This window comes from Cebus imitator, unplaced genomic scaffold (genome assembly GCF_001604975.1).
Source record: "Cebus imitator isolate Cc_AM_T3 unplaced genomic scaffold, Cebus_imitator-1.0 Scaffold32, whole genome shotgun sequence".
Classification (NCBI taxonomy): domain Eukaryota; kingdom Metazoa; phylum Chordata; class Mammalia; order Primates; family Cebidae; genus Cebus; species Cebus imitator.
The window spans coordinates 10,502,396-10,525,132 of NW_016107347.1; the positions used below are offsets into that span (position 1 = coordinate 10,502,396).

The 22,737-nt window shown below is 39.2% G+C and overlaps 1 protein-coding gene across 3 annotated transcripts in view; it reads right to left on the reverse strand.

Annotated features, from left to right (window-relative positions):
- The window catches only part of KCNQ5 (potassium voltage-gated channel subfamily Q member 5), a 138,723-nt gene that overhangs the window by 74,708 nt on the left and 41,278 nt on the right, over positions 1-22,737 (reverse strand). For 2 of the 3 annotated variants that reach the window (XM_037737042.1, XM_037737041.1), the window contains one exon: positions 14,330-14,550. In XM_037737042.1, the coding sequence (XP_037592970.1) occupies positions 14,330-14,550 (221 nt within the window). Of the gene's footprint in view, positions 1-14,329; positions 14,551-15,800; positions 15,822-22,737 lie in introns of all 3 variants that reach the window. The other variant, XM_037737040.1, reaches the window with a different exon arrangement.

Below are 22,737 nucleotides of genomic sequence, written 5' to 3' on the forward strand. Positions count from 1 at the left end.
GTTATAAAGACACATGCACATGTATGTTCATTGCAGCACTGTTTACAATAGCAAAGACTTGGAACCAACCCAAATGCCCATCGATGATAGACTGGACAGGGAAAATGTGGCACATATATGCCATGGAATAGTATGCAGCCATAAAAAACAATGAGTTTGTGTCCTTTGTAGGGACATGGATGAACCTGGAAACCATCATTCTCAGCAAACTGACACAAGAACAGAAAATCAAACACTGCATGTTCTCACTCATAGGTGGGTGTTGAACAGTGAGAACACATGGACACAGGGAGGGGAGCATCACATGCTGAGGTCTGTTGGGGAGGACTAGGGGAGAGACAGTGGGGGGTAGAAAGTTGGGGAGGGCTAACATGGGGAGAAATGCCAGATATAGGTGATGGGGATGGATGCAGCAAACCACATTGCCACGTATGTACCTATGCAATAATCCTGCATGTTCTTCATATGTACCCCAGAACCTAAAGTGCAATTATACACACACACACACACACACACACACACACATATATATATATATATATATATATATATATATATACTCTCCCTTTTTTTTTTTACTGGAAATTATTGTTGCATACCTTAGTTGACATGTGAAGGTATATAGAGAGAATATTTATAATGTATACAGTGATAAAGGGTATAAATTGAACATACTTATCATATTTACTGAAAAGACAAGAAGTCATTTCACTAACACTAAACATATAGCTGGTTCATTCTGTTTCATTAGCAGCATGAATTACATGAAAGAAAACATGCTAAGCAGCAAGCATGGTAGAACACAAAAAGCTTTGAGTATAGACCTAAGTGCAATTTGCAACCCCAACTTTTGCATTTAGACTGAATGACATGGACAAGTTATTTACATTTTGATTCTCAATTTCCCTATCTGCAAAATGGCTATGTGAATATTAAATGAACTAATTCATAGAAAATGCCTATCCAATGCCTCAATATATTAGGTGCTAACAGTGTTATTTTCCTTCCCTTTCTTAGGCTCTGTGAGTGAAGGATACTATAGGAAGAAATAAAAAAGTAAGTTAGACACTGATGCTGTCTTCACAGAGCCAACAGGATGTTGAAAATACTAAAAGAAAATAAGTTTTAAATGGCTGGATGGTAGATTGCAATACTGGCCACAATACTTGCATCTTCTGACATGAAGAGGTCGAATCTCTGTCTCCATTTCTTGCATTTGGGCTGTCCTTGTCATTTGCTTTGACCAACAGGACATAGTGGACGTTACCCTGTGATAGGTTGAGCCTGAACTTCAAGAGACCTTTCAGATACCAATGTACTGCTCTTGGGAACCCACCACCACCATGTGAACCAGCCTAGCCTGCTGGAGGATGAGAGACCACGTAAGCAGAGAGGAGTACTCCTAACTGAGGCCCCGTTAGTCTAGTCAGCACCAGCCAATAGAGCAGCTGATCACAGAGTATGAGTGAGTTCATCTAAGAGTAGGAGAACTGCCTAACAGAACTGTGAGCTAAATAAATGGTTGCTGTTTTAAGCCACTAAATCTGAAGGGGAGGGATTAGCTATGCAATAGATAACACACAAATACAAGGAGATATTATGGGTCATGACATTTTTCAATCAAAACACAAAATTATGGGAACAATAGTTTCAAAACAGTTTTGGGGATGATTAGCCATCAATTCCAATAGAATGATGTGGTACAAGAATTGCTACTGCATTAGATTAATGAAAGATGCAAATCTTTCACCGGTGGGAATTCAGGGTTTCATGTGCAAATGATTCTTGGTACCCAGAGGTACAGAGATTAATTTTTCCCAGGAAATATTATTCTGAGGTTTCTATGTTTTTGGAGTTCTGAAACTGTTGTTATGTATTATACATGGAAAAAGAAGAAAAAGATGGTAAGGGAAGAAAAGCTGAACAAAATTAGACACTGAAAATAAAATATCTGTAAAAGGAATTTGGGACAATGTTAGGGAGTTTTATACTGCAGGTAGCAAAAAGCAAAGCCTGGGTAACATCTCCTTCCCATGTCAGTCATCCATTGCAGAAAAAGGATACTGGCCTTTACTTAACCTTTTTTCCCTGCTTCTTTACCAAGTAGAGCACACCATGAAAGTGATTAAATATAATTTTAAAATTGTGTCATATTGGTTTCTCTTTGTGCAGCAGACAACTAAGTGTGCCTTTGAAGGAAATAATTTGAGATATATGAAGTAAAAATCACCATGTAGCTGAAAAGTGCTTCTCTTAAATACGGGCTAAATTCTGTGATTTGTGTAATGGTTAACTTTGTGCTTATTTTGTGTGAAATTTTGGAGGTCACCCACAGGTGATTTCTGAAAAGTGTGAAGTCTGGAGAATGAGGAAGATGGCTTTTGTTCCCCTCAGTGCCAATCAATATTGTAACTGGGTTGGGCTAGGGTGGTAAAACTTACAAACAGCAAGTTCTTTGAGGTGACAGTTGTGTCACACCTCCTGCCTGCCTTCTAAATGCCCAGAAACATATTAGCTCTGAGTAGCAGCCCTCAAATACTTCCTAATTTGAATTGAAATTCAGTGGAGGGCTTATCCAAATTCTAAGAATGAGCCACTATGAAATACACACATAAACCTCACAATGGAGGGTGGGACACACATGATGCACTTCTCAGGACAGAAAGGACTATGGTTGACAGTGAAGAGGAAAGAGAAAGAGTGTGGGGAATGAGAGGCAAGAAGCAGCGGGTAGCACTTTTCTCTGTATTAAAGAGATGTGAAACTAGGGTAAGGACAGAAAACTTACTCCTGACTCCTGGCATTCCTCAGCCAATCCTTGCTTTCCTCTTCCATTTCTGAGTTTGGAATTGCTAGTGAGAACATGAGTTAATGGCTAAGAAAGTTACTTTCCACTGGGCCAGAACAGCAGATTATAGAAACTCACGTTTGGAAGAACATTTCTTAGAGATTGTCTGGTTTGATCTCCTTAAGCTTCCAGAAATTCCTGAAATTGATCATCCAAGTTTGATTTGAATGCTTCCAATCATGGAATCCATTTGATTGCTGTGGAGTCTCTAACTGCTAAGCTGTCATTATACTGAACTCAACATTGGTAACACCTTTTAGTTCTTCTTCTGCCCTTCGAAGCAACCAAGAACACATCTTCAACCTCTTGAAAAGCTGAAGAGGGGCCATACATTGTACAAGAAAGAGAGCTGGGTTAGAAGTTAGGAAACTTTGGTTTTGCAATTTATTAGTTGGTGTCCTGCTCCCTCATTTTATTTATTTATTTTCCAGATTATTATTTATTTATTTTCCAGATGGAATCTCACTCTTGTCACCCAGGCTGGAATGCAGTGGTGCAATCTCGGCTCACTGCAACCTCCCCTTTCTGGGTTCAAGCAATTCTCCTGCCTCAGACTCTGGAGTAGCTGGGATTACAGGCGCCCACCACCATGCCCAGCTAATTTTTGTATTTTTAGTAGAGATGAGGTCTCACCATGTTGGCCAGGCTGGTTTCGAACTCCTGACCTCAGGTGATCTGCACCCCCCCCTCGGCCTCCCAAAATGCTGAGATTACAGGCACCCAGCCTCCTCATTTTATTTGTTGCTTCAGTAATCACGTGCTTAGTATTTCACTAATATTACCTTTGAAAGGCTGCACTAAGAGTGGAATATAATTGTGTAGCTATAGGTTGAGGCCAGGATTTTTTTTTTTTTTTTTTTTTTAAATTCAAGGTCAGGAAAATCTCTGTATCAAAATAATGGATTGCTACAAGACCTGAACTTTTATCATTGGAGTTTTCTTATTTTGTGTTTTAAATTTTTTTTTTAAAGATATAATACAAAGGACACTGGGCATGAAATGTTTAGACCAGAAGTCATAAACCCATGTCATTAAAGAAAAGGAATGCGGAATTGGTGGTTTAGGTTCCTGGAAAGACAATAGGGACTGATTGAAATCCACAACTTAAAAGACATAATCTATTTAAAGGCATTTGTGGTAGCCAGCCTGTAACATGGTCCCCAGTGACCCTCATCTCCAGGTATTACCCCCCTGTATAGTCCCCACCTACATTCTACGGGGTCGGTCTGTGTGACTACCAGCACATGAAAGAAGTGATGGCATAACACTTCTGAGGTTAGGGCATGAAAGACAGCAGGTTCTGTCTGTGTGCTCTCTGTGTTCTCTCTGGGGGAAGCCAGCTGCATGTCATGTGGATGTTCAGGCAACCTAGGGCGTGACTGATGTGGCAAGGAAATAAGGCCTGCTAGCAAATGCTCAAGTGAGCTTGGAAATGGGTCCTCTCCCAGCATCTCCAGCCAAGATCTTGACTGCAGCCTCATAAGAGACTTTAAGCCATAACCATTCAGCTAAACTGCTTCTGGATACCTGTCCATAGAAACTGAGATTATAAGGACATGTTGTTTTAAACCACTAAATTGGGGTAATTTGCTATGTAACAATATATAACTAATATAGCATTCTGACGCATTTTAAAGTATCAATGTGCACATGCACACACACTTTGCTAATGAGATAAAATAGAGAGCTCCAGTTTATAACCCTGAGTTTCCCAATGAAACCTGGATCTATGGAAGCCAAAAGGTATGGTTAAGTTGCCACTCAAAGGTCATTTGGCAGCTCAGTTTCTGCTGGAAGGGAGGAGATGAGATCCATTCATAGCTCAAGCAGGGAGCTATTTTATCCACCAACGGAAATATTTTTCCTTATCACTGTAGGGTAACAACAAACATTGGGACAGAACCTAGAGAAATCTGACAAATCCTGCTCTATAATACAAAGCACTTGGATTAGAGTAGAAAGTCAGGCGGAACTCCAGTCTAATTAAATTAGAAAAGCATTTCCCCTGTCACTAAAAACTAAGAAAAAGTAATGGAAGAAGCAGCCCGTTATGGTCTGAACATTTGTGTCCCCCCAGAATTTATGTGTTAAAACCCTAACCCTTAAGGTGATGGTATTAAGAGGTGGGGTCTCTGGGAGGTAGTTAGGCTATGAGGGCAGAGCCCTAATACATGGGATTAGTGCCCTCATAAAGGAGACCCAAGAGGTACCTTACCCTTTCCGTCATGTGGAAGTGTGCCTTCTCCAGACACAGAATCTGCCAGCATCATGCTCGGGGACTTCCAGCCTCCGGAACGGTGAGAAGTAAATATTTGTTGTTTATGGGCCACTTAGTTTATGGTATGTTTTTTACAGCAGTCCAAACAAACTAAGACACAACTCTTCTCAGAAATCAAAGAAATAATGCAGTCACTTGGGGTCTAAAACCAGAGATTGAGAAGTCACTCTCCACCCAATAGCAGAAGGAGATCTTAGGGGCACAAGAGTACATGTGACACACAGCAGAGGACTAGGGTATGCCTTTGAATAAAGATGCCTGAGGGACTGAATGAAGAACCTGGACAACTAAAGAAAAAAGACACCTACAGATCAGATTTCAGACAATTTCCTCAGGTAATGGTTTTTACCAGTAAGTTAGGGAAGAACTGAAAGTGAGTTTTAGAATCCTGAATCCCCTTTGTAGGTGTTTGCATAGAATTATTTCAACAATTATGCTTAATATAGAGTTAAACATGGACAATAGATTTCCAGAGTTTAGATCTAGTTACTCTCAATAAATCCTTTTGTTCTTATCACTATAGAAAACCCTCAGGTTTTGTTACAAATAGAGGCTGACAGGAATGGTGCCTGACTCAGTCAGAATCCCAGGCCAGGAATCTGCATAAACAGGTTAAGTGGAAGCCCTAATAAGATACGGCTTTAACAAGAATTATTTCTGTCAACACAATGCAGAGTCATTATCAGGCAATTTCAGAAAGTGCCAGGAAGCATCATGTGGAAAATTATAATCAAGGCCTGGCTGAAGTTGGGCCATCATTATGGAAAGTCAGGAAAAATGTTAAGTGCAGCGTGGTGCTTGGCATTTTGTGGAAACACCAAAAATGTCAACTGGGGAGACTGAGAAAAACATGAGGGAGGAAGAGGCCATTGGAAAATAAGCATAAAGAGGGTTAGTGTGAGATGAAAGGCCGTGTGCATAAATTAGTCAGATATAAAACGCTGATCGTCTGTGATTTATCCTGCTTGGAAGAGAATATGCCATTCTGGATACAAGAGATTGTTGGTTCAGGATAGTTGTCAAAACCATTGCATGAAAATGCTGCCTTTTGTCACTGTTTTCAGTGATCTTGATATTCTCAAACGAGGGTTGTGGCAGACTGGTGGGCCTAGAACCCAAGCAGAGGTTAAAAGAAGAGAGGAAGAGGATGAACTATCTTTAAGAAGACTTGAGAGTTCTGGCACCCCACATGGTGTATTTCTACTTTTTTGCTATTTTTAGGTGAGACTGGGTTAGTTATTAACTTCAGAAGGAAGAAGGAGTCACCAAGAGAAACAGCTTGAGGAGCGAGGTGTCATGAAGCTGCTGAGGAGGTGGAGAGGAAGGGAACTGTACCAGGTTTCCCTTAGTGGTGGTAGTGATAGAACATTTATGGGCTGACTGAATGTGAGGAAGGATTACACGATCGAAATACTAATTTATTTATTTTTGCTAGTTGTTCCTTTACCCACTTTGCCTTTCCTTTGAAATTCAGGGAGTCAGTCTTAGTCTATGCTTGTCGTCTCATGGAAATGATGTGATGAGAGAAGAGTGAAAAAAAAAAAAAGATATCTGGCTTTTATGTTGTTTTTAAAAGCCCAGACATTTAGAGGAACAGAAATGACATATAGATAGAATATTTGAGAGAAAGCATCATGTTGAAGGACATGCTGCCTCCTTACCCTTACCCCAAAGTGGAAGAGGTTTCTTGGCTATATCAATATTATACTATGGGAAGTTGCTTCCCCCAGATCCAATCCCCAAACATAAACCCTCAAATTTATCCAGTTACTTCCCCCTACACTTGATCATGTGCTTTGGCACAGATCCAGCTGCTGGGTCCTGACGGGTGACTGCCAGTGACGGCGGTCCCATCCTCCACGCTAGTAATTGTTTTAGGCATGAGGATTCTGCAAAATAAGATGTGAATGGAGAGTTTTCCTCACTTGTAAGAAGAGACACAAACATAAGATGGCCTCTTTCTGCCTCTGAAAGTGTTGCATCTAGAGAAGGTGTGGCAACTGCTGTAGCCATTTTGCCTCCAGCTTGAGGAGGAGGCAGGCATATAGACCGACAAAGTCAAAAGAAGGCTCAAGAGAATCATAGAGAAATGAAGCCAGAGCCCTGAGACTCCTTGTGGAGCGCTATTTTATCTCTGAGCCTCTTTCTACATGGTATTATGCATTCATTATGGTTTAAGGTAGTTGAATCTGCTGCTTTTGTGTCCTGCTGCCAAATGCATCCTAATTGGTACACTGGCTGAGAGGAGAAAGGAACATGAAGGGTAGTGAAGAGAGAGGAATTACCAACAGTGCCTGGAACAAAGCCTTGAAAGACCCTCATGATTGGAAGATATTCTGCATCTTCATCTCACCCAGACCCCACCCTGGTGAACCGTAAACATCTCCTGAACCCAGGCTGTGCCAGTCTTTCCCACAAACACCTGGTGAGGATGTACCTTCCATGGCAGCCGCCCTGAGTATTGCTCAGCAGGAATGGTAATTTCTCCGTAAGCAGAAACAATGTTAAACTTGTTAAAACATGCATGGTTTATATCTCACATGTATATCTTACATACATATACATGTATGTGAGATAGATTTTTAAATCTATTACCACTTTGGAATGAACACGCTAAGTACTATAGAATGTTGGGTTTAGTCACTATCAAGCACTGTAGGGTAGAACTCCCTAAAGCTACGTCCTTCTCCTTTACTGTCCGGGTTATTGTACCCTTTGATTGTAATTCTGCAAGGCACTCCCAAATGCAGTGGGGTTCAGTAAGTGTAGGACTCCTTTGTAGCAAACTAGTCACCAGGAATCTGAAGATTTTCTCCTAGCTCTACCTTAATATCATTCTTGTGGATTTTGGCTGCTTGCTACTTTTCTTACTTGCAATCTGCCACCTTCCACTTGCTTGTCTTTTGGCAACACCTGTGCATCTTCTGACACTATCCTTTGCATCTTGAAACAGACCTCAGATGACCCCACTATTGGCTTCCCTCCCAGGGAAAATAGACACAGATAAGTATGGCTGTTATCCTGAGTCTCTTCCCAGATACCTGATCGAAACAGAGAACAGTCACTGAAAGGCCATTTCCCCAATTTGCCTAATCTTCTAGCTCTGGCTGCCTTGAGATGATATAATTGAGAGGGTTGGCAGCTGGGGCTGGGGGAAAGATGGGAGAGTGGCATGGTCAAGTGGCTTATATGGGAAGAGGAATCTGACCAACTGAAGTTGGAAGAGTGAAGGCAAATGGTGGGTGGCGGGTGAGGGGAGGAGAAGAAATGAAAGACTCTTAAAGGGAAATTGATACAACATCTGGGAGAAGATCTTAAAATACATTTGTAAGAGGACTGTGATATTAAACTGCATGTGCATTGTGGCTCCTTTACTTACAACTGCTAGACCTTGGGCAAATTACTTAGCTTAAACTCTTAGTTTCCTCACCTGTAAAATGGGGATAATACTGTAACTATTCCATAGGGGTACTGGCAGAATTAAGTGAGATAACAGAGTAAAGAATTTAGAACAATGCATACCACTGGGAAGAATTCAATACATGTTAGTTTTATCATTATTATTACTGTTGTACTTGACAGAAATATTTCTATATTAGCTAATTTCTAAAATATGAAGAGGGTTACATACTATCGATGAGTAGAGTATTTCTATCTTTTATTATAGGATTTATCAGCTAAAATATGACTCATATCACAGTGGTCAAAATAAATTTGCTATGGCAACACCACATCAGTCCTTTAGAGTTTACTTTCTTTCCTTTGTCATTTGTGGCTTCAGCATCTGCCTGCTACTTTCAACTTTTTTGTTACACACAAGTGTGGCATATTGAGAGATAATTGTGCCTTTTTAAGTGTAACATGTTAATCTTATTAAAAATTATAGCAAGAGGAAAATGCTGTGGATTTTTAATAACCTTTTTAAAGAACCATTAAATTATGAAAACACTCCCATCTGTAGTAAAGGGTATCAGATTTATCAGGAATTATTAAATTTTATAGTTTAACCCCAAATATTTTTTGTTTCTCTATTATACTGTCTTTCAGTTGCAGGCCTATTATTTTCCAAATGTAACTTTTAGTTATTAACTTAAAGTTGATCTGAGTTTCCATTATTCTTTCTTTTATTTTTCTATTCTCCTGAGCATGTTAATGGGCAATGGAATGACAAAAAAATATGTGAGGGTAAGGGTGAAGAAGAAAACTGCCTCAGAAGTGAATGAGTAAACAGATCTGGAATAATTGAAAGCTGGCTGTGTTATATATTATTTTCTATGGTATTAAGTAAATTTTAAAAATACTTAAAACCTAGAGAGGTACTATAAGTAAAGACGTACAAATGAAGTCTACATTTATTTGACAGCTACTTAATTTTCTTTTTCCTGTAAAAAAAGAACTTCCAGTTTCCCAAGACTCAACATTGAGTTCAATCAGAGGTAAAGATTCTGGACTATCGGATTAAATGAGGAGGCAGGAACTATTCTCTCTTGCAGGTGGGCAGCCAACAAAGCAACTTCAACAGAACAGCAATTGTTCCTCTGGTCACTTGGGAAACTCAGAATTAATTGATATGGACATCAATAAGGGAGAAGCAATTCCTTTGTAAACAAACAAAACTGAACTTGTATGAAATGACCTAGAAAATAGATGACAGGAGACCTTTCCAGTTTGTGATTTAGTAGAGAATAGGAGCTCTGTTTCTGTCTGACCTCTGAGACATCTTTGCAGATACTGAAAATACTGTGATAGACAGTGCAGACTCTAGAGTCTTTGAAAAATTCTTTCCCTCTGGCCAAACAGTACAAGTAGAATTTGTTTTCCAAATCAAAATCCAGATTCTATGAATTTTATATTTAAATATGCTCAGCCAACAGCAGGGACCTTACATTATAAAGCTAAATGCTTTCTGAAGCCATGTTAGAAGAATATAGTCCTGTTGCAATATGTAATATACAATTTCTAATACAGTGTGAAGCCAGGGCCAGGGATGAAGATATGGACACATTTCAGCTTGCCAGGGATGCTGTGATATGGGTGAGCATGAGCTTTGTCTATGGGCCGAATCGCATTCCTCCAAAATTCATATGTTACAGTCCTAAGCCCTAGTATCCCTGAGGAGATAGGGTCTTTAGAGATGTGATTAAATTAAAATGAGGTTGTTAGGGTGGTTCCTAATCCGATATGACTGCTATCCTTACAAGTAGAGGAAATTTGCACATGTACAGAGAAAAGTCTATGTAAAGATTCAGGGAGAAGACCATCTACAAGCCAAGAAGAAAGCCTTCAGAAGGAACCAATCCTGCTGATACCTTGAACTTGGGCTTCTGGCCTCTAGACTGTGAGAAAATAAGTTTTTGTTGTTTAAGGCATCTAGTACTTTATTATGGCAGCCTGAGCAAACTAATACAAGTTCCATTTGTAGTATAAGCCATTAAACATCATTAGATAGTCTTTGCATTCAACAAAGACTGGTTTTCACCATTAAGACAAGCTGCTCCTTCTACCACTTGGGAGGAAAACAGCTTAAGGAGAGGAGTTAGGTGAGTACGAGTCAGTGCAAGGGCCTGTAGAGTAAGGGCAAGGGAGAGGGCAGTGTGTGAAAGGAAGGGCTAATTTTTTTTCTTCAATGCCTAGTTTTGTTTTCATTTTTTTCTCTACCATTTTGTTTTTATAAACTAAGGGCTTTTTAAAAATGTTTATTTTTTTAAAAAAGAAAATCCTCTATTGCTTTCTTATCACAAGAGATTTAACTGTTCATTGTAGAAATATTCCATGCTCATGGTTAGGAAGAATCAATACTGTGAAAATGGCCATACTGCCCAAAGTAGTTTATAGATTCTATGTTATCCCCATCAAGCTACCATTGACCTTCTTCACAGAACTGGAAAAAAACCACTTTAAACTTCATATGGAACCAAAAGAGAGCCTGCATAGCCAAGACAATCCTAAGCAAAAAGAACAAAACTAGAGGCATCACACTACCTGACTCAAACTATACTACAAGGCTATAGTAATCAAAACAGCATGGTGCTGGTACCAAAACAGAGATATAGACCAATGGAATAGAACAGCGGTCTTGGAAGCAATGCCGCACATCTACAACAATCTGATCTTTGACAAACCTGACAGAAACAAGCAGTGGGGAAATGATTCCCTGTTTAATAAATAGTGTTGGGAAAGCTGGCTAGCCATATGCAGGAAGCTGAAACTGGACCCCTTCCTTACATCTTACACAAAAATTAACTCCAGATGGATTAAAGATTTAAACATAAGAACTAACAACATAAAAACCCTAGAAGAAAACCTAAGTAGAACCATTCAGGATATAGGCCCAGGCAAGGACTTCATGACTAAAACACCAAAAGCAATGGCAACGAAAGCCAAAATAGACAAATGGGACCTAATTAAACTTAAGACCTTCTGCACAGCAAAAGAAACAATCATTAGAGTAAACCGGCAACCAACAAAACGGGGAAAATTTTTCGCAATCTACCCATCAGACAAAGGGCTAATATCCAGAATCTACAAAGAACTAAAACAGGTTTACAGGAAACAAACAAACCCATTCAAAAGTGGGCAAAGGATATGAACAGATGCTTTTCAAAAGAAGACAAATATGCAGCCAACAAACATATGAAAAAATGCTTATCATCATTGGTCATTAGAGAAATGCAAATCAAAACTACATTGAGATACCATCTTATGCCAGTTAGAATAGTGATCATTAGAAAATCTGGAGACAACAGATGCTAGAGAGGATGTGGAGAAATAGGAACACTTTTACACTGTTGGTGGGAGTGTAAATTAGTTCAACCACTGTGGAATACAGTGTGGCAATTCCTTAAGGATCTAGAAACAGAAATTCCATTTGACCCAGCAATCCCATTACTGGGTATATACCCAAAGGATTATAAATCGTTCCATCATAAAGACACATGCACACATATGTTCATCGTGGCGCTGTTTATGATAGCAAAGACTGGAATCAACCCAAATGCCCATTGATGATAGAATGGACAAAAAAAACGTGGCACATATACACCATGGAATACTATGCGGCCATAAAAAATGATGAGTTTGTTTCCTTTGTAGAGACATGGATGAACCTAGAAACCATCATTCTCAGCAAACTGACACAAGAACAGAAAACCAAACACCGCATGCTTTCACTCATAGGCGAGTGATGAACAATGAGTACACTTGGGCACAGGGAAGGGAACAACACTCATAGGGCTAGGTGGGGGTGTGGCGGGGAGGGGAGGGGGACACTGGAGTGGAGGGGCTAACACCGGGAGAAATGCCTGATGTAGGCGATGGTGGCGGGGTGGGGGGGATGGAAACAGCAAACCACCATGGCATATATGTACCTATGCAACAATCCTGCAGGATGCAGGACGTGCCCATGTACCCCAGAGCCCAAATACAATAAAATGAAAAAAAAAAAAAAAGGAAAATCCTCTATTGCTTTCTCATTACGAGAGATTCACCTGTTCATTGTAGAAATATTAGGAAATACAGATTTAAAAAAATGAAGAAACAAAATATAACTGTGATCACACCACTCAAAGGTAACTGTTTATACATTCTTGTAAATCTTTCCAGACTTTTCCCTATATATTCATGAATTTATATAATACACATAAATGGAATGATTTATTTTTTCTTTTCATCTTTCTGTGTCAATAATTTTTAATTTAGAGCATCATCCCTAATGTCTGATATTGTTTCATTGTATCTATTATATCCTAGAAATAGAATTTGTGGGTAGGATGTGTCTAGGCTTAGACATATGTAAAGACTTTTAATATGTTTTGCCAAATTGCCCTCCAGAAAGGATGTACCCATTTATATTCAGAAAGTCTATTCTGAGTGCAACATAAAGCCCTGTCACTGGTAACTCTTGACTCAGCTGCTCAAGGGCTTTCAGCCAAAATCCTAAGAGAAGAGTGAGGAAACTAGAGGACACTGAAAAGCTGTGCCACAAGTGACTCAGATCCTGCAAGTGGCTCAACGGAGGAGTGTCCCGTGTTGGTGGCGGAGGTTTTTCCTCCCTTAGCACAGGACAGGTTGGGGGGAAGCAAGGCAGGATCAGACGACTTGAGCCCATATGGGAGCTGCAAGCTCCGCCGGGAGGAGCCATGTCAGTGCAGCCACTAGGGGTCGCCCTGAAGAGCATGGCACTCACGGGGTGTGGAGTGAAGCGTGAAGAGGAGACTTGTGTTGCTCACTTAAGCGTGGAAGAGATATCCCTGAGGACCTCTGAGTAAGCTGGGAGGAACCCGTGGACTGAGGTTCCAGGGATTTCACTGCAGGGAGCCTGAGATCATTGTGATTACGACCCCTGGTTGTTAATTTTATTCCTTGGGCTTTCAGGGCCTGAGAAAATACGCGTTATTTTAGGAAAAGAGAACAGAAGGACTGATAGCCTTTGCAGTTTTTATGCATTAATGGGAGATGCTATTGGATTTTGGTTCCTTGCCCAGTATAAGAGATCCCAGGGGGCCTAGTTAAAAGGAAAGCCAAGCTTATCTTAAATGAAAAATAAAATGTTTTATAAACATGAAAATTTTGTGGCACTCAATAAAATGTGTTGGCAAGTGAATGTCTGCTACACAATATGATATATAAAATAGGTTAATTCCTCTTGGGAGAAGAACTTGAATTTTACTTATCATTGGAAGACTCTGAAGTAACTTTCAACAGGAACCTCTCTAAGGAAGATAAGCAGTGGTCTCTGATTTGCCGGTAGGCAGAGTGTGTGAGAGAGGGAAACAGCCCCTTCATTCTTGACCAGAAATGATCACCCTTTTTATTGTGTTTCAAGACATGCACAGAGCACCTGGTTGTCCCCGGGTCTTGGACCTTTGCTGGTCAGATGTCATATATACATCAGAATGATAGCCCCATTCATCTTAACGTGGCCCTTGTCTGAGAATAAAATGTGTAGATACAAGTGAAGAATTAACAACATTTTGTTGGCTTCTTTGAAATGTAAATTTAGCTGCCAAAGTGGTTTCCAAAAGTAAACTTCTGTTCTGTACATTTGCCCAAGGCAATGAATAAATTTCCAATAAAACAAACAATTCTTTCCCTGGGGTTGTTTTCTTCTATCTTCAAGTGGCACTGTGGAGAATTAATTACTTCATAATCTCACTCACTATAGCCTATCAAATTAAAAATGGTTATGGAAAAACAGGGCTTACCATCTATCACTGGTTTTGGCTGAGAACTTTTGAGGCGCAGCGAGGGCCGGAAGCGGGTTCGGTCGTTGAAGCTCCAGCTCTTCTGCACTTTGGTGGGGCTGCCCTCAGCTGTGATGTCGGTGCTTGGGGACCTCCTGTCACCTACTGAGGCTTGTCGGCTCTTAATACTCTGTCCCCTGGGGCTAGCCATGCGCACTCGCTCCTTAAAACTTAGCTTCTGACTGTGGAGAACAGAGGCATGATTATTCCATTTCAAGCAATTTCTTCCAGTTTGCTTGGGTAAATTATTTGATGAAGCTCATGTGGTCATATATTTCAAGAGACAAGATGTTTTCAGCATATAGGAGCACAGCAATGTATTTTTCCCTTATTTAAAATTTAAGCTTTATCTAATCTCTGTATTTGCATTCCTTTGAGATCAATCTCATTCTACAGGTACACACATCTTTCTTGGATTCATCTTAGAAAGGCCTGAGGTCATACAGCAGTTTGTCCACAATTACACTGTAGATAACCAAGAACTGTTTTGGAATTAACTTGAAAAACAGTTGAATAATTTTAGCTTTAACCTCAACTTTTAAGATTTAAAAAGTTATTTTTTATTTGGGAACATATCTCTTTGTAATTTCTAAACATTTCTACAGGAAAACAGGGATGACAGTTACACTTATACCTACATTTGGCATGCATTTTATATTCCAGGCAAGATTATGATATCCATAAATTCATGCAGTGTCATAGCAGTTGGTAGCACCACATAAATAGTATTAAACATACAACACAACATTAGATTTCTTTTATGCTTACATTCGTACTTGTGAGATGAAAACCACACAAGATAGAACAGCCCCAACATATAATGAATGTGATGACTGATGAACGGAATGAGATGTTATGTTCACTAACACAATTTCCTGCTAGTAAACAGGTTATTGATTTGCTGTGGCAGCTACTGGTAAATTATATTTGTTCAGGCATTCAGCTCTGATGCTGGCTAAGATCGAACTGTTGTGGGCTGATAAAAGCAGCATTAACAAGAATCATAAAATCCAAAGTACATCTTCACGCTTTCCTAATCAAGAGCGGTGGTGTGACATGCTAGGAAAAGCAGGTTGGGATTAGAGACATGGGTGTTAGGGTCCTCATCTCTAACATGGAGATAAACACAGCAACACAGCTGAGGGATTTTTGTGGGAATCAAATGAACTATAAGAAGTTTTGTGCACCCATTTTGTTTTCTTGTTTCCTTTATAAAGTAATTGTGCCATTCGTTAGAAGGTGCTACCGTCATCAATGTGAGAGGCCCTGGACTCTGCAGGGCCTGAAGAAATCATGGGGCAGCAAGTCTGAGGGAAGTCACTCAGAGCAGCTACTCTGAGTCGTGCCGCAGCCTTTGTGGGGTATGAAAGCAGCATTCTCATGGATAAGGCTTATTTGAGACGAAGTGGAGGCCTTGTTTTTTTCCACTTACCGCAATGTCCACTGTCCCCAGCTGCAGCATGCCAACAGCAAATGTGTTTAGTGGATATGTGTTTTGTAGCTAACAAGAAACAGTAACATTTATTTTTCCATGCCTAGCTGCTTAACAAACGATATTCTAAAAGGGCACCATGTTTCATGTGTGTTTACATGAAAACAAATCAAATAATGAACTATGGTGGTCGGGGAGTTCTGGAAACAATAAACAAGTTGACCATGCACTGACAGCTCCCCTCGGAAATGCAGACACGGCTAAGTCCCGCATGACTCACTGAAGGCACATGCAAAGAACAGACGGGGCAGTTTGGTGATGAGGTCAGGCGGGTTCAAGAGTTCTTTACGACAATCCCAACAGTGAAAGGGTTTAATCTGTACTTGACACAGGTGTGATTAAATGATAGATTACATTAAACAAGAGCAACAATAACATCATAAACCTGCATCTTTTAATTCTCAGGCTAGGTTTTCCATGTCATCCCAAAGCCTTCAATTATTTAAACAAATCCGTCAAAGGGATAGTGCCCAAAAATGTCTACTTCTCTCAAGCTCTTTTTCTTTTTTAAAAATGGTAAAAGTTTCAAATCTCTTTTTAGTTTCAACACATCTGTTCCATAATTTAAATTTACAATGATCTAGTTCAGGAAGCATATGTTCACTTCTGCACCTTTATTTAGATTAATGAATAGCTCAAGTTGACAAAGATATCATTACAATTGTCCTCACTATATTTGATTTTATCTATTACCTTTTCTGGAACTAACAGATGCTAATTACTATGAAAGGTTGGGTTTAGTTAATATCAAATTATTTTCTCAAGCTTTCAAGATATATCTCTTTTCTATGCCAATTAAACAAAAAGGAAATGGATAAGACATCCTAAAAACAATAAGAAAAATTAAAAAAATTCAATTACTAAAAAAGTAAAAACATCCAAAATGAAAGTATCAGCATTAAATCCACCATGGTTTATTTATAATAATATTCTTTTAAAAATCATTTCTATAAAGTATTTTTAAAAATTGCTTCTATGAAACATTTTGACATTACCTTATGAATAAATTGGAAAGTGGGAATAATATTCTCTAAATCTCAGTACCATTTAAAGCACTTAAAGTTGACAAAAATAAATTCTAGGTAACATTTCCCTTTCGTCCTTCTAAGCTACAGGGATATTTGCTAATGTCTAATATTTTAAAGATTCCCGAGAATTATTTTAAAATAAACTCAGCATATTACATACCAAATCAGACAAAAGTAATGTTTTCATTTTCTCTTTTGACATAATTATGTGAAAGTTAAGAATAAGATTCGAATCAAGAGCTTTTTAACCAGGCAAAATTTTCTTTTCTAAAGCAAAGATCTGTAGTTGTGTCCTCTTACAAAAAGCTCACTTTTATTATTTTTCTACTTTGTGTCCCTTTGAAAATCAACAGAGCATCTTGATTGGATGACTATAAAACTGATTAGGTGACTGTTACTGAAAACACACATTGAACTGATTAAAAAATATAGACTCTTCCCTGGTACCTTGAAGTTTTCATTATTTTCCTGCATTTTTGGGTGACATCTATGCACATGATTTTTGAAGATTTATGTAACAGTATTTTTAGGAAGAATGTCAAGGATTATCCCCAGGAGACCAACAAGGAGGTCTTGCTTTACAGAAAGTAACACAAAATTGCTGTGGTCATTGATTGGAGCATCTTTCTTAGTATACAGTCCCACATTCCCAGCTGAGGACCATGCTCAGCAGAGCCCGCACAGTCACCCTGCAAGAGAGAATTTTCCCGTCTCTAGGAACTAGATGTACAGGTATTCAAATGGCTTGGCATGCAGTCTATTACCGGCTGTTCCCTGCCAGGGAACTGTGTGGCATCATCATAACCCCACGGTAATCCTCTGGGACTTAGAATGCTGTAGTTATTGTTATACTTAATTAGGGTTTTAGCCCTTCATGGGATAAGCATTCTACAAATTCTCGCCTCAGGCACAATAAATATGGCAACTGAGCCATGACAATCCAGTGCGTGCAGCAGCTTAGCAGATGTCCAGCCACAAGGAGGCGCCAAAGGGCTGACTGCCAGTTCTGCGCGGGACGCCGACTATTGGTCCCAGCGGTGGAGAGTATCAAAGCAGGCAACAGGCAACAAGGAAAATTACAAGCGGGTTAAAAACCTCATTCGAGTCCCTAGAAAGAGTGAGTCTCTGAACAGGGCTCAGTTGGGGTGGGTATAACCTGGTCATGCACCTGAGGTTAGTTGGCATTCTCAAGTCTCATGTCAATAGCCCGGATGCTGGGTACCTCTGCTTCCGTGAGGTGTACGTTCTGAAGAGCTTCTGCTTATTACTACAGAACTTACTAGGAGTGAGGGAAACAGGGCAGCACATTACTAAGCATTTCACGAATAGGAAAGTGCTTAGGGATTCTTTCTTTTATAAAAACAAAGCCATTTGCCTTTATTGTTTTTAATATAGAAGCACACAGACTATTTAAGCAGAAAGTACTATGTTGTTTAACTGTGCTGCTTGAAAGCTATCCAGTGATCTTAATGACTACGTGGAAAAATTAGATTTGAACTAGACATTACGAATGACGACAGTCTCTGTGTTAGCATGTTTCATATGAAAATAAGAATAAATACTTTAGAATACAGCTACCCCTGTAATAAATATCAATAAAACAGAATATATGAGTCATAATACACTTTAGAACTTTAAGGAATAAATATTTACAGAAATCAATAAATTCGTAACTGTTGAAATTTAAAAACATAAGTTCTTGGTTTGTGTGAAACCTCTGCAGTTAGAGTTGATACAGGTAACCAATTGTCAGAATATGTTCAACAAAACAGAAGAAAAGATTCTAGGTTGCTAGTTTGTAGAAAAAGAAAGAAAAGTACATTTCTTATTTTAAGTCCTATGATGTGTTGTTAAAAGCCTAACTCCATTTTCTCTATCAATAAATGTGAACAGAAGGAGAGACCATTTTGGAAAGATTGTTTTTGAAACAATGGAACATTTTGCCAATAAGGACACAAGTTGACTATGTTGGAAAAAAAACATAGTTTAGTCTCACTGGGTTTAGTTTAACAACACATGCAGATCATTCATTGCACACAGAAGAAAGTAAAATTAAATAATGGAAAATAAATGCAGAAGAAATATAAGAGCACACTGACTTCCACCAGGGTTCTAGAGTTCTCTATAAGAGCCACACACTGCCTCAGAACCCAGTAAAACCAATCACGCAGGAGTGGTTCAGAAAAAGCACTCAGTGGCTCACAACGCAAGAGTGTAATGTAAGACAAAAATATCATTTGTGCCTTAACTTTTAAGATATGCATCTTTACAACAATCTCACAGGTACCTGGTAAAGCAACTTTAGTCTACTAAGAAATCTGAAAGGGTTCTAGTAACACTTTCAATATTGCCATTAAGGAAGCTTAAGTATCAAGCAGGCGTATAGCCAACCATTGTTGATTTAGAAGACAGAGTAAGTAGAGGCAGCAAGATGTACAGACAATCTCAAAACCTGAGACAGTACAATCTGTTTTTGTAGCAATAAAACTTAGGTAGAAGGAAGGAAAAGCCTTCTTGTACCAATGTGATGACCAACTGACTACTATTTGATCATAGGGTCAAGGAGGAAGGGAGAACAACATGGAACCCTCAAGGTGGGAAAACTGGCTTATTCTGGCCAGAGGGGTTCTCAGGCAAATTCAGTTCTCTGAAAAGGACAATTGAAATTAACACAGAAAAAAACCTGTCCAGTTTAAAAAATGATTTTTTCCAACTGATTTTTAATAGAATAAAATAAACACATTTACCACCACATATGTGAGATTAGAACTGTTTAAGTGGGAATTCAGAGGAAAACGAATGAGTGATTAAATAACGCTAAAGTTAAGTATTTGTGATTGGAGTAGAGGAAAAACAGAGCAGGGTCAGTTGAGACTAACAGTAATTTGTGCCTGACTCTGTACCAAAAAGAAGTGATGAAACAGTATTTCCGCTATTGCTCAGTTGAGCTATATTTTAAAGGCTCTTCTCCAGATTGATGTCTTGTATTTGTTTTTTGTTTTGTTTTGTTTTGAGAAGGAGTCTTGCTCTGTTGCCCAGGCTGGAGTGCAGTGGCTCGATCTCAGCTTACTGCAACCTCTGCCTCCCAGGTTCAAGCGATTCTCCTGCTCAGCTTCCCAGGTAGCTGGGACTACATGTGTGTGCCACCATGTCTGGCTAATTTTTGCATTTTTAAAGTAGAGGTGGGGTTTCACAATATGTTGGCCCAGTTGGTCTTGAACTCCTGAGTTCAGGTGATCCACCCGCCTCCGACTCCCAAAGTGCTGGGATTACAGGCGTGAGCCACTGCACCTGGCCATTGTATTTTTAAAGAAAGTTTTTGGATCTGTCACAAACAATGTGATATTTTTCCTTAGCCCAAGACATCGTAGACAAATTTTGTTTGAACATACCCTTACCTCGGTGTAGAAAGACAAAAATCTCTTTTTAAAAAGAACATTCCAAAGGCAGTAATACAGTTAACTAAGGGTTCTACAAATGTGTTCAACATCATAATCAATTTTGCAGAAAGCAAAGTCTCTCTGTATGGCCCAGTCTCTAGTCATGGATCCGTCCTTCGGTGAGATTGCCAGGCACCCAGAGGGGGATGCTGGTTGCTGTGTGGAACTCAGCTACACTTGGGTTACTCTCAGTTTGTAACACATAGAAAACCATGAGGAAGGACTTAGGAGATTCCAAGCTCTGAGCTAAAAGATGAAAATGTTGGCTCCTGCTTGAGCTGAAGCTTGTCTACTTTGCTAATCTAAATCACCATCAATAACTCAGTGGTCCCAAAGGCAGTAAATGACTCTACAGTTGGGTGGTGTTAATTAGTTCCTCTGAAATGGGGTCAAGCATTAATTAACAATACTCTAGACTCAGATCTGCTCTTCTCTAAGGAAGAACTCGCATTATAAATGCATTTTACTTCGTGCATATTTTGCTTGGGTAAGGACAACTTTGTTACTTTCTAAGATGGTACTGTTGCTATTGTTATTACAACAGCCTTTCTGCATTCATTATGTAGGATTATAAATTCTGTACATGGAGCACAACAAGGTGAAAGCTTACATACTATTAAAATGGGAGCTTCAGCTTATTTAGATCATTGCAATGTCTTTAATTTTCTATTTCACTTTTTATATTTCTCCTCACTTCCCATTTTTTTGTTGGTGTTTTATCTCTTCCCACAAACTACTTGAGGTCAGGGGCGTTTTATTACTCTATCCAATAATTATTTCTTGAGCACATTCTGTCATAGCTTTACCCAGAGTGACGTGACAGCTAGCTGAAAGATAGGAGGCCTAAGTGCATGAAATGTAAGACATTAAGTAAGGAATCCAGACTAAGAATAGTACAGAACTTATTTCAGGGTGGTTTTGCTAAATGTTCAATGACCACAGAGAAGCAAGAAATTTCTGTGTGTGATTCTCTAAGTCATCAACCCATTTCAGTGGTTTTGGACATATTTAAAACTATGTGTGAGTTATCATTGACAACCTCAGTCACAAATATACAGCAGAGAGGTAAATGCTGTAGATATATGCGAACATCCTAAATGTAGAAAATTTGCTTGGTAGTTTTTTTGAAATGTGACAACTGAGTAGGAAGCTCATTTTTGGACTGGTGAGCAGAAGCTCAACACTGATACTTTAATTTTGTCTTTGTTTTCTGCTGTGCTAACATTTAAAAACAGTGCAGTATCATTGTGTCAGCCCAAGGTGACCCCTCACTCAGGATTGCCATAGAGTTTATGCTTATTCAAGCACCTCCACGTGACTTACAAATTTCTCTTTTAGTTGTTAACAGCTCCGTTTTGGAGGATAAAACTAAGATGGTGATCACATTCTCAGGTAGCTCTGCAATTTGTGCCAAAGATGGTCTCTGTCCTTTGGATTTGGAGGCAGACACCCTTTGAGAGACTTAGGAAATGGATAGCTCCTGAGACAATGAAAGCTTTGAAAAGATCACAAAAGCAACTGTAATCTAGCTTAAAATGGCTATGATTTATTTTGTGTAACTTTTTTCAAGTAAAATTGTCACAACAGAAGGATGGTGAGCTCTGTATGGAATCTAGAACAAGTAGTAAAGGTCTAGAATTGGTCAGCTTATCTCCTCCAGTGTCTAGGCAAAGACTATTCTGAATCTAATGACTAGAACCTCTCTTTGGTCAAAAACTTTTCTTAGGTGGGGAAGAACAACTTTTTCTGGAAATATCACCAAGTAATATCCAATGCCCTTGACTCTAACTCTATGCTACCAAGTAAGAGAAGGGACTTTAATGCCATCCCCTGGGTAAATTACCTGCCCAGAAGTTGTGCCTGATGTTGTAGAGCCTATGGTATCTATCTCCCGTCATAGATGAATGCATTTATATTCTGATTTGTGAATCTTTACACATTAACATAATGCAAAAATGGATAATCCAGAACGTTAACATCCCAAGTGAACTTTCAAAACTGGTTTCAGTATTGCATGAATCTGTTATGATTGATGTAATTATTATAATAGTACAAAGCTAAAAGAACAATCCCTGGACCCACATTGGCCTCCACTTGGGGATCAACTCTGGGTAGGTGGATGCTTTCATTTCTTTACTGAAACAAGTGACAATGACAGGAAAAAAAGTTATCCCTTCTACCTTTCCAGGCACCTGGTTCTGCCCCTGCCACTCATCACATCATTAATGCTGGGTTCCACCTGGTTCTGTTTTTCAGGGCTTTGCTCTCAAATCTAGACACTTCCTGGTACCCATTAACACATATTAAGAAATTTTTCTTTCACCTCCCATTCCATCTAGGTTTAATTCTCTGCTGTAATCTGATGAAGCATTCCATCTATGGCATAAAAAACTGACCATAAATTATTTG